General features: G+C 43.6%; 1 protein-coding gene across 5 annotated transcripts in view; it reads left to right on the top strand.

Moving 5' to 3' along the window:
* STAT1 (signal transducer and activator of transcription 1) overlaps positions 1–15854 on the top strand; it is a 46445-nt gene that overhangs the window by 11032 nt on the left and 19559 nt on the right. For all 5 annotated transcript variants that reach the window (XM_075934197.1, XM_075934195.1, XM_075934198.1 and 2 more), the window contains 9 exons: positions 630–721; positions 1391–1542; positions 2745–2903; positions 4441–4533; positions 7858–7917; positions 9231–9260; positions 9358–9451; positions 10497–10538; positions 13437–13520. In XM_075934197.1, coding sequence (XP_075790312.1) covers positions 630–721; positions 1391–1542; positions 2745–2903; positions 4441–4533; positions 7858–7917; positions 9231–9260; positions 9358–9451; positions 10497–10538; positions 13437–13520 — 806 coding nt within the window. The remainder of the gene's footprint in view (positions 1–629; positions 722–1390; positions 1543–2744; positions 2904–4440; positions 4534–7857; positions 7918–9230; positions 9261–9357; positions 9452–10496; positions 10539–13436; positions 13521–15854) is intronic.

Genomic DNA, 15854 nt, shown 5'->3' with positions numbered 1-15854 from the left:
CATGTTTTGAAAACTGTTGACTTCTAAATAACAAAGTTACTGTTTAACAAATGATGCATTGTATGTTGGTTAGTGTTAGCAAATGCAAAGTGTTGAACTGACGATGAGAGTCATCCAGAGAGAATTGAATGCAGCTATTCTTTTCAATTGAACTTTCATTATCAAAGATGGTGAAACACTTGACTAGTTCTATAGGCATGAGTAAGGAATTGTAGGACTGGGATGTTTGTTCAGAAGTAGAACTGGGGAGTTTTTGAATATCTTTCTAGATATTAAACAGCATAGGATATTCTGGACACTGATTAGTTGAGTCACTTTGGTGATGCCCTTGTCTAATGCTTCTTACAATCTGGTTGTGAATGTAATCGAGTATTAGTGAGCTTTTAAATTAAACAAATCTCTTTGAACAGAATAAAGGATGTGGTTTTCTCCTTGAAATCTGGCAGCAGTTCACAAGTAGCCAGAACAGGAGGTGAATGCCGGGCTTTTCCTTCCAGCCACTAGCCTCCTCAGCACTATGTACCGACTCTGCTGCCAGCTCTGCAGAATCTGAATGTGTAACAAAATTTTAAAAAGCAAAAACAAAAAACCCCCAATCCCTACCCAAATATTTCTATTTTTTTTAACAGAAAATGAGCCCAATGGAGTGGCACAGGATGAATATAAGAAAGAACAACTTGTCCTCCAGAAGATGTTTCTAACACTTGACTTTAAACGAAAGGTGATGCTCCACAATACTTCAATTTGAAAATATGCACATTTGTTCTCTGTGGATTGGCTTATCACAGGACATAAAAGAACCGTGTATATAAACAAAGTAGAACCTTTATTGTTAACACTAGTCTAAATGTTCTTTTGCCCTTTGCATTGTTATTGGGGGCCCTTTAAAGCAGTTGCACTACTTCTGTTTTAGGATTTTTCTTACTAAAAGAGCCTAGTTTGAACACTTATTTAACCAGCTAAAACTGGTGCAATAACAGGAAAGGAAATGTGTCATATTTCATTAGTCATGCTAGAAAGTGCTGGGGTTCTTATTTGTTTGTTTAAACCCTTCTTAGTCCTAAGTCTCTTAATACTGTAAGCCCCAATTTAGCAATGAGTCTATGTGGGCACAAGGATCCATTTGCATAGAGGTCATTGCAGAAGTGGGGACCCAAGGTTAGTCCCTTTAGAGAAGACAGTGGGGCTAGTAGACCTTTCTCGCTTCTCTTTGTGAAGCAAGTACTCTTCAGGTTGAGGAAAAAGAGTAGTTCATATTAACAGAGTAGATTTTCTGTTATTTAGAGTTCCTTGCAAAGTTTTATGAGATGCAGCATTAATTGATAAAGCAAACAATTAAATGTACTTAAAATATAACAATTAAAACAGAGGAATCTGATATTCCATTTAGGAAGTGGTGACGAAAATAATAAATCTGTTGAATATATCTGAGCACACACAAAGTGCTTTGATTAATGAAGAGCTTGTTGAATGGAAACATAGACAACAAATTGCTTGTATTGGTGGACCACCCAATGCCTGCCTTGACCAGCTACAAAACTGGTAAGTCTCTATATCACAGCTAAACTGACCCCAGGGGATTTGAAATATCTGATGAGCAAATATATTTGTAAATGGGCATGCATAGAGATTGTGAGCCAGCACAGTCTATTTATTGTTATTAGAATAAATCATTTTTTAGCCACAAGAAAAACAACAAGCACATTTCACTATGCTCCTAAGAGTTAGTATAGTATAGTACTGTAATCCTATAGTATAGTACTGTAATCATTCTTTTCAAGGAAGTCTGAAAAAAACATCGACTGATTTTCTTATATAACTTTCTGTACCGGAAGTATACTTTGCTTTTTTATGTTCCATGGGCCAAATTGAGCCTCAGTGTTCATGCTAAAGTACTCTGAGAAGTAATTGTTCCAATAAATGTAGTAGATTGACCCTTCATTTCCCCATCAAGGATGCATTATAGCAGAACCTTGTTGAATCGGATCTAATTGAGTGGGGCTAGACCAGATAATCCAAAGAATGAGGAGTGTAAGGCTGCATCATCATCTAGTGGCGTTGGAGAGAGAGTTTGTTTCTGGACCTTTGTTCACTGGTTAGTTGTTAATATGCAGAGCTGGATAATGTCAGTTCTGTTGTAACTTCTGTAAGATAATGAGAGTCCTATTGAATTTGCCGCCATTTGAATGAGGATTCTGATTGGGGGAGAAGTAGAGTTTTCCTTATTAAATATTATATAAACTACCTCTGAAGCTTCATGTGTCTAGTTAACATACAATTGCTTAAATATAATTTTCTGTGCAGCAGAACTAATACACTCTAGAGAGAATAGAAATCTCTTTTATGGCACCAAATGCAGTTTATTTGAGCAACTTTATAATGCATGCATTGTCTCCAATACACAAAACTATGTCCTCCAAGAAATAGATGTCAGTAATTTGAGGAAATGCTTCCATTCCTTATTACTTTGAAGACGTTGCCATACTTACATGGGAAGGAAAGGTAAAGAGGGCAGATTTTGGAGATTTAAATATTTACCTATATTAAAAAGAAATCCTTGGCAAACCTACATCATTGTTGTGTCTTTTTTCACTGAGACAGGCTCATAAGTTCCTGTGGACAGTGACTCTTAGAAATCTGCTACCTGATCACTGAGCTGGAGAGTGTCTAGGCACTTCTGTAAGGTGGAGGGTATCTAGGCACCAGGATTTGGTAACATGTTTTATTTATTATTATTATTGAAGGTTCACTATGGTTGCCGAGAGTCTTCAGCAAGTCCGTCAGCAGCTTAAAAAGCTTGAAGAATTGGAGCAGAAATTTACATATGAACCAGACCCTATCACAAAAAACAAACAAGTCCTGCAAGACCGGACATGCAGTCTTTTCAAACAACTCATTCAGAGGTAATAGATGCATATGTTTGTTTGGTCTGTCTATGTGACTGGGTGGAGACCCTTCCTGTTCAACACGTCACGCATGCGGTTAGTGCCCTGCCTGGTGATCTCTTTTACTCTTAAACAAACTGAGCTTGGTGATAAACAGGATATTTTTCAGAGAAAATCCTAGTAAGTCTCTGATTTTGCATCCTTAAGTCCATGGGAGTTTTGCTATTGTCTTCAGTGCACGCAGAATCAAGCTTTAGCCCCCTACTTCATTTTTTATTTTAGGCTGTACTCCTGCAAACTGTTCCATGTGAGAGCACCCTGAGGCCTGCTCACAGACAGAGAGACAGAGACATGCAGGATGAATACCTTGGAGAAACTGTCCATCTCTTATCCCCTTGCGTGGGAGTCAATCGGGATGAGTCAGAATAGCTGTGCCTCGCCATGCAGTTACTTATATCCTAGTAGCAATTAGAGGCCTCATCCAAGATCAGGGTTCCACTGTGCAAATTCATTAACATAGGGTTTCTGCCCTGAAGTAGTTACAGTCTAGACGAGGGCTTCTCGACATGCGGCCCGTTTTTTTGCAGCCTGCGGTGTGGTTTGGATTTACACAGGGCTCAACACACAGCCTACGGGTGGGAGCCAAAACAAAAAAGTAGTTAATATAATGGTCTCCTGTTGATATGCCTTTTAGTAGTTTAATTTCTGGACTGTTATTGATCATTAAAAGTGCTGTCATATGAGTGGAAGTTGGGTAAATATTGCATGTTATTAATATCAGCAGAACGGTCTTAAATGGGGCCTGCGTGTTGTGTTGTGTTTTGCTTTAATCTTGTATCATGCCCATTAGTGTGAAAGAAGCTATTTGTATTTGTAACCATACTTAAGTTGCAACCCTCGACATGTGCTTTAAGTATCACTGTGGCCCCCAGGGCTTCCAAAGTTGAGTAGCCCTGGTCTAGACAGATGAGTTGTGGGGAGAAGAGGCCTAAAGGAGTAAAGCAATTTGTCCAAGATCCCACAACAGGTTATTGTCTAAGCTGGAAATAGACTCCGTTCCTGAGTTCAGTTCAAGCACCCTAGCCTAACTCACAGGTGAAAGGGACAGAAATCAGCTCCTGCTTCATCAAAACAGTACAAACAGACAAGGTAAAAAGGCCTAAAATTAAATCTTCCATAGAGTGCTTGCATGAGTAGGAGGAGAAATACTGCCCTAGACCCTGACACATTTCACAGTATGAACACTTGAAGAATTTTGTGATCTGTAGTGATGCTGGTATAGTTGCAAGCTTATGTATTTTTGAAGTTATGTGAAGCAGCTTTTTTTTTCTTCAAACTGTTAATTTTTAGTTCTCTTTAAAAAAACAAGGTGAGGAAATAAACAATTATATATGCACTGAAAGTGCACATTATACAAATTTATTGTTGATAATTGTAAAAAATACTATAGTAAATAAAATTAGACAGTGTCATCTGTTTTGTGCCGAAAGTATCACTTTTTAACAGTATTGTAATGATATATCTCAAAATGTCCATGATTGTGTTTCCTCTGCAGTTCTTTTGTGGTAGAGAGGCAGCCTTGCATGCCAACTCATCCTCAAAGGCCATTGGTCCTGAAGACTGGAGTGCAGTTCACAGTAAAACTGAGGTAATTTTTCTTTGTGGTATGTCTGTTATCTCATTGATTTCTTGTAGCTGAAAGGAATGCAAAACTTTCCATCTGGTTAAATGACCAGATCAAAATACAGTGAGTGTGACAGAGAAAGTGTTCTGAGAGGTTCACCTGGGCCCTCTTTTTCTTCCTCCCTCAATACATCCCTCTTCCCACTCAGTTCTTCACTTCCTTACAGCTGAGAGCTGACCAGTATTATATTTGGAACCCTCCGACTTTATTCCTTTGGTCAGAGGCCTAGTATCAAGTAGTGATGCTAAAATTCATTTATTTTAGTAATCATGTAGCAACTTTTAGTGATTACATTGGTTACTAAAATGCTCCCCCCTGGGGTTGAGGCAGGCAGCCAGTGCACTTCCAACCCCACTCCTGGGGAGCCCCCTGCTACTCATGCTGCTTCCTCTGTATCAGAGGCAGTAGCGCGGTGTGGCATGCAGAGGTAATCCATGAGGAGTGCAGGTTTAAAAAAATCAACTCCCTGTACAGACCAGTTCATGCATGCTGCCCGGTGCTACTGCTTCTGATAAAGAGGCAGCAGCACGGGTGGCGGCAGCTGCAGTCTCTTGGGGGCTGGGGTCCCTGCAGAAAGAGGATGCCCGAGCCTGCCACAGACAGAGGCTGATCTGTGGCAACAGTCCCTTTTTGCGAAGCACCTAAGGCACCCCACAAACAGGGGTTACTGCTGCTCCATGCTTTTGCTTCTGTATCAGAGTCAGCAGCATGGGGTGGTGGGTGGCTCGCCTGTGTGACGTTCATTTAGAACTCGGACCAGTGGACTGGAACGAAGCCAGCCTGCCAGTCCAAGTTTAAAATGGAGAGCGGATATGGGGTGATGGTGTTGTGGTTAACTGGGACCTTTAGCTGATATCACTTATCAGTTAAACAGTTTGTCAACTAGCCACTAACTTCCCTAGTATGAAGTGATACAGTCCTGCCTCCCTGGCCAGAAGTGAGTTGAAAGCATACAATGTAAACCCTTCAGGCTCTTTGATGGGAGGAAGGTTAAACCACTATTAGCAGACTAGACATGGAACGTTAGATTCTATTCCAGGGGTGGGCAAGATACGTCTCCAGCCCATAGATTGCGCTGCCAGGACCCTCAGGCATGCAGCAGCCATTATTTTAAGCACAGGTCTGCTCTGGAGTGAGGGGAAGGTTTTGTGTGATCTCCCTGCCTCCCGCCCAGTCCTCAGTTCCTATTGGCCGGAAACAACTGGCCAATAGAACTGACTGCAGCTAATCTCTCAGGGTATTTCTACACTACCCTCCTAATTCGAACTAGCGGGGTAATGTAGGCATACCGCACTTGCAAATGAAGCCCAGGATTTAAATTTCCCGGGCTTCATTTGCATAAGCCGGCCGGCGCCATTTTTAAATCCCGGCTAGTTCGAACCCCGTGCCGCGCGGCTACACGTGGCACGGAGTAGCTAGTTCGGATTAGGCTTCCTAATCCGAACTAGCTGTACTCCTCATGGATTGGTGAGTACAGCTAGTTCGGATTAGGAAGCCTAATCCGAACTAGCTACTCCGTGCCGCGTGTAGCCGTGCGGCACGGGGTTCGAACTAGCCGGGATTTAAAAATGGCGGCGCCCGGCTTATGCAAATGAAGCCCGGGAAATTCAAATCCCGGGCTTCATTTGCAAGTGCGGTATGCCTACATTACCCCGCTAGTTCGAACTAGCGGGGTAGTATAGACATACCCTCAGCTCCTAAAGGCCGGAAACAACCAGCCAATAGGAACCGAGAGGTTGGCCTGCGGGATGAAGGCAGTGAAAGCTTCTCCCCCTTCCCTGAGCTGAGAGCCAGATGGAGGGAACAGCCTGAAGTTTCAAGTGGTCTTGGACTGCTTCAGACAGGAAACCCAGCCTGCCTTGGGGGTGCTGCAGGGCTTCTGTCTGGGAGCTGTTTAGGTAAGTGCCTCCCAGCCAGAGCCTGCCTCTGTCACTCCTGCCCCTTCCGCACCCTGACTCTCTCCCCCAGGTCACCATCCAAACCCTCTGCACTCCCCTCCCTCCAGTCAAAACTCCCTCCCAGACTCTGTATTCCCTCCTACACCTCTTCCCCAGGCCAGTGTCCTGTCCTGCATCCATGCTCCCTCCCTGACCCTACACCCTAATCTCCTGACCCAGATCACAATCTTCTCCTTCACCCAAACGCCCTCTCAGACCTCACACCATCTCCTGCACCTACTGCGTCCTTCTGCAACCCATCCTGCATCCTAGACCCTGTTCCCCCTCCACAGAAAAGTGTGGTCCTTGACCACTTTCCAAAATCTTGGCATGTCCCCCTCAAAATATTGCCCTCCCTTAATCTATTCAAATACTGATTGTTCAGGTTCAGTGTGTAGGGAAATAAAAAATCCCAAACCTGTCCCTTTCCCTTAAGCAATAGCCACTTTATACCATATTTAATGACAGTTCCTTGACTAGGACTATACTTGGCTTGCCAATATCTTCTCACCTTTCAGAAGCTGCTGTAGTTTGCATAGGAGTCAGCTAATAATGCACTTGCTTTCTTATAACTATTGGAATAATTCTTTGCATACAGGTGGTTAGGAGTGGTCTTTCCCTAATGGGTAACAGTTGATTCCCTTTCAAGCCTAGCTTTCAGAGTTCCTGTCTTTTGCATAGTTATTCAGACCAGATTCCCCCCTGACTATAATGGGATGGGAAGCTAGTGGGGTGTTCAGTGCCATGGATGCTTGTTTGCACCCCTTCACTGGTCTGAAATAGAGTGGAATTGCTTCTCCATGGCATGCTACAGGGACCACTTATTTCATTTTTACTTTTGAATAGGGGTAAGTGGATTGAGGTGTAGGTCAGTGCATGGTGTGTTAGCATTTAGTTATGAGCTTCAGAAAAATGGGGTGAGCTTACTGCACTGCATCATTTGATTTTGTAATTGCAGATAAATGGTCTGGTGCTCACAGCCTGTATACAGGCTCTGTTTATTCAAAATGGAAAGAAAAATCAACATATATGTCAAAGATGATTTCTCAGTGGGCAGTGTCCAATCAATCAAAAGGGACCAGGGATACTCCCAGTGAAGCATATGGCAAAATGTGTGTTGATTTAAAGGGGAGTAGCATTTGACCAAAAAAATGGAAAGGAATTTCAGGTGAGGAAGTCAAAAGCAGGGTGGAAATTTCATGCTGACTCACTGATCTTTTAAAGGAGACTGACAAATCAAGAAGCCATTTTGTTCATCAACTAAATAATGAAATCGAATCAAAGAGGAGCTATGTTTCTGAGAGCAGTAAAGCTTGTGCAGTTAGTCATCTGTACTTATTTCTCTTTCCAGATTGCTGGTGAAGCTACAGGAACTGAATTATAATTTAAAAGTGAAAGTCTTATTTGACAAGTATGTTGCATTTTTTGTATGTCCTGTATATAATTATGATAAACAGCCACAGTAAAAAGCACATGAAATATACAGTCTTTGGCCCCTGTTGTATCAGCTATCACAGGAGCCATTTCTCCTATAATTCTGCTTCTTTACTAGGTGCAAGAGAACAATTTCCCATGTCCTCTTTCATTTCTAGTACACTTTTGCACCACAAGGACAGATGTAGAATTCACTGTAGGACTGGAACTACACAGGTCCCACTATACAGAGCTCTTTTGTAGTACTGGAGCCTTATTTGCTAAGGAAAGTCACTCATTGTGCAAGTAAATTATGGACACTATTGTGTGTATGTGTGGGTATACATGCATGCGCATACTCCACTAGTCATATCTGAAAGCAAAAATGTGTACAGCTTTAATTATCAACTAGTCCATCCCTAAGTTAGCAGAGTAGATATTCCACATTGGGGACTATACAAATGGCAAGATTGAACTTTTAAGACAAAATAATTTTTGTGGTTATCCACATGCAGAAGAGAGCATATTAAGATAAACATTTGAGATATGTATTAATCATAATAAAACCTCTGATTATTCATACTCAAATCAGAAAATTCCAGACTTTCTAAACAAAATTCATTTGTCACCCAACAGTGTGCTTGAGATATAATTCAGTATTATTACCAAGCCCAGGCATCCAAACACCAGGAATTATGATTAGCTGAAAAATCATGATTTTTTTAAAAATAATTTGTGTTTTTATTTATCTTCTATTCTTTAGTGTGCAGTTAGGCTTTTCTCCAAAACATCACATTAGAAATTAGAAACTTTCTTTAACAACATAAACACAGATTATCACATAATCATTTGACTCCATAATCTGGAGTTTACTAGGAAATATCATGAGATTTATTATAAAATCATGAATACTGGCAACACTATTAAATGGTAGCTTTTTGTGCTGGGAATGAGGGGTTTCAAATAGGGGTTTTGAATATATCAACTCTCATCTTTTGCAGTGGAGTAGCAAAGTTATAAACAGTGTACTGAAGCATAGGACTGTCTTTAGGTTTTTCCAAGATGCCTTTATAATCAAACTTTTGGGGGAAAGCATTCAGTGTGATGTGAAATAACATTTAATTTAATGTACATTTTGCTTTCTTGATTACTAGAGCTGATCAGAGTTTTGAAATGTCACTGAATTTTTTCCACAAGTATTACCACCAGCTTTCACTCAGTTCTATCAATTACAAATAAAAGAGAAAATAAGGCTGTTCTGTGTGTGTGGTTTGCTTTTGGAACTTACAAAGATCCAAATCTCCTTTGCAGGGATGTGAGTGAGAAGAACACAGTGAAAGGGTATGTTACACCTGCAGTTATTCCCATTTATTTTTGCCATATTGGGTAATTTTTAAAGGAATTAAATTCTTATAACTCTCCCCTCCTCTTCGTGTAGGTTCAGAAAATTTAATATTCTGGGAACAAATACGAAAGTAATGAACATGGAGGAATCTACTAATGGAAGCCTAGCAGCAGAGTTCAGGCATCTGGTAGGGTACATTTTTCTTGTCTTCCCATTTTTAGATCATTGTTTAGTATGTCAAAAGAATGCTGTCTGCTAACAGAGACTTAAACTGACTCTGTGCTCTAAAGTGCCACTGCTTTTTGCCCTACTGGTACCAAATAGCCAGATGTTCCCTACATCAGGAGTTATGCCACTGATTTGAGTGAAAGCAAGGTTGGGGCTTTGGAGAGCTGGCGGCCACACTTTTTATAATCTCTTACTATACTGGAAAGTCAAGGGTGGTAAAATCTCATGGCCTGAAACAAACATTTCCTGAGGAGTTATAGTGAAGGTATCAGCTTCTATGAGGAAGAGAGAAGAGGAGGAAGCCTGTAGAAGTTAAGATGCTAGGGCAGTAGGGAGAGTGTTTCTGGGAAGGATTTCACAGCAAGCAATGAGTAGGAAGGTTCTATATGTATTGAGAGAGAGAAATTAAAGCTAAATTGTGTAGGGAAGAGGATTTTAGACCACAGCCCCACAAATTTAGCAGACTATCTCACTGCCATGCTGATTTAGGAAGGGTAGCCAGTATCCATCCTATCTGAAGAGGAATCACAGGCAAATGGGAGATTCTTCTCCCCCTATGTGCCTAGCTCTATATATAGGGAACTAACAATGGTACAGAATCTGCTGACATTTTCCTGGACCAATTTAGGGTGGATGTTCATTGATGATAATCATTATTCAGTCTATCCCACCCTCATCAATAACTGTTTTTGTGCCTCAAAGAAAGGCCTTTTCTATACAGTCATTGCAGCGTGATAAAAATATATTAATTCAGGTGACAATATCTGTTTTCACATCAGAATGTTTTTGTAAATAGACAGTTATCCACTGAATCTACAGTCAAATCCCCTGGTTCCCACATTTGGGAACTAAAGAGGATCAGAGACTAACAGCACATTTGTGATCAGTTATGCAGAAGGGACTGTGCAAACGCTGCATTATTTATGTAAATACTCACTGTTATTTGTAATGGTCACTTTTTCAGTCAGGACTATCATTTTATTTTTGGTTCTTCTTGTTTGCAGCAATTAAAGGAACAAAAAAATACAGGAAGCAGAACTAATGAGGTAAGAAGCACTGACTTTCTCCTCCTTGCTGTCGTCATTGGTCCAGTATTTGTAAAATAGTAAGATGACTATAAAATGCCTGATAATGTGCTGAATTTCCCAATCCAATGGAAAAATCCTCAAGAGGAAAATGGGCAGAGGAGGGTAAAGATTTACCATCTCTGGGAAAGCAAGTCCTGGACTCAGACAGGTGCTGTCCTATATAGAAGGTCCTATACCTCAGTACTTTTCCTTTGTGCCTTCTTCCCCATATGAGGATGGCTCTAACAAGAATTTTTGCCAATGGCAGAACTCTTCTAGGATTCTTGAGCAGCATCCATGGAGGAGACTCAGAGGAAGTTCTTGCTGAAATGTCTACATGCTCTGTAGGGCAGGGGTGGGCAGTACTTTTGAATGTGGGGGGCCACGCCAAGATTTTGGCAAGTGCTCAATGGCTGCACTTCTATAGAGGGGCTGTGGGATCTGGCACAGAGGTTGGGTGCAGAAGGGAGTTTAGGTAGTGGATTGGGGTACAGGAGGGGGCATGGGGTCTGAGAGGGAGTTTGGGTGAAAGAGGGGGTTGTGATCTGGGGCATGGGCTTGGGGGGCAGAATCCAGGAGGTAGTAAGGGTGCAGGAGAGGATTCTAGTGGAGGGGGGGCCTTTAGCAGGGGATGCAGTGTATAGGAGGGTGTTGTGACCTGGAAGAAGGGGGTGCAGAGGGTTTGAGTGGTAAAAAGGGGCAGGAGAATGGGGTGCAGGGTCAGGGAGGGGGTATAGGTGCAGGAGAGGATTCTGGCCTGGGGGAGGAGTATAGGAGAAGATACAGGATCTGTGGGGGAGTTGTCACCTTGGAGAAGGATGGGAAGGGGTACAGAGGGTTTGGGTTGTGGCCTGGGGCTGGTAGATGGGGGTGGGGGAGGGAAATGGGGTGGGTGCCAGAGGCAGGCTCTGGCTGGGAGATGCTTACCTAGGCAGCTCCCAGCCAGAAGCCCTGCAGGACCTGAGGCAGGCTCTCTGCTGAACTCTCAGTTGGCAGGCTGCTTCATGTGGGGTCTGCTGTGAGCATAAGAGGGAAGAGGGAGGGAGAAGGCTTCACACGTTGTCCCTGGCTTCAGCAAAATTTCTCAGCTCCTATTGGCTGGAAACTGGCCGATGGGAGCTGAGAGATTTTGCTGGGGACCTAGAGCAGCATGTACAGTCTCCTTCCTCCTTCGCTGGCAGTCCAGAGTAGAGAGCAGCCCAATGAGTGAGCTGCTTTCTGCGTAAAGGTTCCGGCGAGGAGGCCGCAAGCCAGATCCAGTGGCTTGGCAGGCTGGATCCAGCTCACTGGCAGCCTCTTGCCCACTCCTGCTCGACGGAATAGTACTATGGACCACAGCCAGTGCCTTGGCTCGTACCGTTTGCTACCCTTAGGGAAGGAGTATCTATAAGTTTCTAGGAGAGGTGAAGGCTGACACTGTCTGATAGGGTGAGATTTGCCATGTAAGGTACTAAGGATCTTAAGTATTGTGTAATTAACTAATCAAATAGTCAATGCATTTTTGCATCAGTTATTCAATTACACGATAGGGCGGCGCACCAAGGGGAGGAGGAAACGACTAGTCAACTATCCTGTTGACTATCAGATAAGCATTTGCTTATCAGATAGTTGACTAGTACTTAACATCTCTAGAAGGTACCCTCCATACTAGGGATGCTAGCGATTAGTCGGCTATCCGATAAGCAAATGCCGATAAGTTGAGTAGCCACTCAACTAGTCGCTTCCCCCACCCTTGCTGCCTCTATCAGAGAGAGGCAGGAAGTGAGGGAGGAGCAGGAGCTGGTGCTGGGAGGAACCGGCTTTATGCCAGTTGCCCCCAGAACCATCTCCATAGGGGGCAGGGGAAGCAGAGGCACAGCAGGGAAATGGTGCAAGCTTTGTTCCCCACTGGCGCCGGTTCCCACTGCTGGCGCCAGTCCCTCTATGAGAGGCAAAAAGTGTGTGTGGGGGGGGGATAGGAGCCAGTGCTGGGGGGAGCCATGTTAAAAGCTGGTTCCCTCCAGCATTATCTCTGGGGTGCCGCCTATCCACCCTCCCCCCGTGCCTCTATCAGAGGCAGCAGGGGGGATTAGGGTGCTGCTAGGAAGCAGTCCCCGTCCACAGGTGTCCCAACAGGGAACTGGGCCCCCTGCGGACAGGGGCTGTTGCTACCAAGCAGCCCCTGTTCATGGTGGCCAGGGCTGGCTATGGGCAGGAGCTGCTCACGCAGCAGCCCCTGTCTATGGCCAGCCCTGGCTGTTGTGAATAGGGGCTGGTTCAGCACCAGCCCCTGTGTGTGGCAAACAGCACTGTCCACTGTGAACGGGGGCTGCTGGACTCAGTGCGTGCCTCTGCATTTAAATGTAGTAAAGTAAGAGCCATTGGAACAGATTCAAAGATGTTTCAGACTATAAGGTACTAATGAACAGTTTGTTTTTCCATATAGAGTCCAAAGCTATCTTGAGATATTACCCAGAAACTGCTCTTTGTCTTAATTTGATTTGCCTTTCTAAAATATAAAGCCTTCTACACAAGTTTGGAAGTAAAAGAAATAATGGGGGAGAGAATTCATTCTGTCTAAGCCAAGAGACCATCAAACTGTTTCCATCCCTGCCTAATGATACTTGTTCTAATCTCTAGAGGCATTTAATTTTAATATTTGAAACATATCTTTTGGGGGGGGGGTCTTGCTTTTACATAAACCAGTGAATACAAAACAGCATATTATTTGGATTGACAGTTAGTTTATCCACTGCATGGAAATAAAAGGTACTTTACCAAAATTTGGTATGGGTTAAACAGTATTTAACACAACATAAATCCTAACAGCCTAAAGTATCTTATTTACAAAGTTTTAAGGATTTGAGCTTAACCATTTATGATTGGTTTCTTTTTAAGGGTCCTCTCATTGTAACAGAAGAACTTCATTCCCTCAGCTTTGAAACTCAGCTGTGCCAGCCTGGGCTAGTAGTAGATTTAGAGGTAAGGTTAATACATAGACTAGATAGGGATGGAATTAATTCTGAGTAAAATTAAAACTTAAAAGATTCTAAGTTATTTAACTCCTATTTTATGAAGTAATTGGCACCTGAGTTCAATTTTTAGTTATGTCTCAGAATATTTATGGTCAAGCCTACATTTAATCATAGTATTTGTATCATGGTCATGGGCAATAAACAAAATTTGATGACCCGTGACCTGTCCTTGACTCATATTATACATCATCTTCATCACCACCACTCCCATTAACCGCATTGGTTATAGGGGCACCACCATTGATGATCAATCAACCAGTTGTCTGCAGCCTAACAATTGTGTGCCAGTGCTTGAGTCTCCGTGGAGTACATTCCTGTCCACTCTTTTATGCCACCAGTCTGTCTCTTCTTTTCCCTGTATGGTCCCTTGGAGGATGATCTTGGATAGGCTAGATGATCATGTTACATGGCTGCACCACTTCAGCTTACACTTCTTCACGGTAGTCATGAGGCTCAGTCTTGCGAGACAGCTATTGGTGGGCACACCCCAGGGGCCACTGCTTGCAAGGGCTACCAAGGCACAATTGCTCTGGCTGCCCTAGGACTACTGCTGGGGGCCACTGCCCTGGGACCTCTGCTGAAGTGTTCCTAAGTGCCAGCTGCTCAGACAATCCATTGGCAGCTGGCTCTGGGAACCACTCAAACAGCAGTCGTTGTGGCTAGCCCCAGGACCACCTGAGCAACTAGATCTGGAGACAGCTGCTTGAGCATTCCTGCAGACAGACATACTGTCCACTGCAGAAGTCACGGTGGTCTTGGAAAGTCACAGAATCTATGACTTTGGTAATCTCTGAGACAAACATTGAGCCCTAGCTGTAGTGCAGCGGTCACCAACCAGAAGATCCAGATCTACTGGTAGATCTTGGAGCCTCTGACAAGTGATTCTGACAGGTTTGGCCAAGAGGCTATCAAGTGCTGGCTCTTCAGCTGCCTCTCCCTCCACTGCTGCACACCTTCTGCCCTTTGCCTTGGAGCTGCCCCTCACTCCAGGAGCATCTTGCTTTTAGTACAGAGCTGGGAAGGGAGAGGAGGGGGGCACTGATGTCAGGGTGTCCCCTCTTCCACCCTGTATTCTGTCTCCACAGAAAGGAGGCAGGGGGGCACAACAGGGCTTGGGATGGAGTTTGCTGGCGGCCTTTGGGAATGGTTCAGGGCCAGGGCAGGGGTGAGCCTGCCTTAGCCCCACTGCATCACCACCCAGGAGCCACCTGAGGTAAGCAGTGTCCAGCTGGAGCAGGATCTGAACCCCTGCCCCAGCCATGAACCCCCTCATACACCCTCAGCCCCGACCCCTGGAACCCAAACTCCCTCCCAAAGCCTGCACCCTGAACCCCTTCCTGCACCCAACTCCCTGCCCCAGGCTTAGCTCAGAGCCCCTCTCACACTCCAGATCCCTTAGCCCAAGACCAGAGCCTGTGCCCCAACCCTCTGTCCCTGCCTGGTTAAAGGGAGGTAAGATGGGGAAGGGAGGGAGGATAGAGTGAGTAGGGGCAGAGCCTCAGAGAAGGAACACTAAGGAAGTGGGGCAAGGGTGTTTGGGTTTGAGGTAGATCATACATTGCACTTAAATTCAAAAAGTGATCTTGTGCTTAAAAAGGTTGGAGACCACTGCTATAGTGCATAGTAAGATGCAGCATGGTGCATTGTATCACTTTCTTGTCCTTCAAACCAGTCCGGAGGCTTGAATGCACTGAATATGTGTAATTGTTCTTCATCAACATCACTTTTGTTGTGACTTTTGTTGTCCTCTTGGGGAGAAAGTTGGGAAGAGTGGTATTCATGAAATTAAGGTCTTACTGTATTAGAATTTTCAGCATTTTTCCATCTCCATTGTTATTTTCAAGAGTATTGATGATACTTAGCAGTGATACTGCATATAGTGATAGGGCCTTTATATTTTGATTCTTTCAGTCTCAGCACCTAAGTCAGTCTGGATCTACTTTGTATAACCTGACAAAGAACATGTTGTGCTGCATGAAATGGTGCCTGCCATTCTTTGCATAGCACTCTTCCCTTCACGTTAAAACTCAATTAGTGTCCCAGCCTAGCATTAGAAGTGGTGCTGGAGATGCCAGCTTTAGAATGAGATGTAAAACAGAGGTCTTGGTTGAGGGGATGTCCAACCAATTCCAATACACTTTCCCAGTCTCAAAAAAACTCAACTTTCCCTCCCTTCAGTATACAGACATAGAAAACGTCAATCTAAAAGGTTTGGTAAGTTATGATCGTGTGAAAATAGGAAATTTGTTTTGTAAACTTAGTCATAGGTTCTAGTACAGAT

This window comes from Pelodiscus sinensis, chromosome 7 (assembly GCF_049634645.1).
Source record: "Pelodiscus sinensis isolate JC-2024 chromosome 7, ASM4963464v1, whole genome shotgun sequence".
NCBI classification, from domain to species: domain Eukaryota; kingdom Metazoa; phylum Chordata; order Testudines; family Trionychidae; genus Pelodiscus; species Pelodiscus sinensis.
This window is presented reverse-complemented; position numbering and strand designations above follow the sequence as displayed.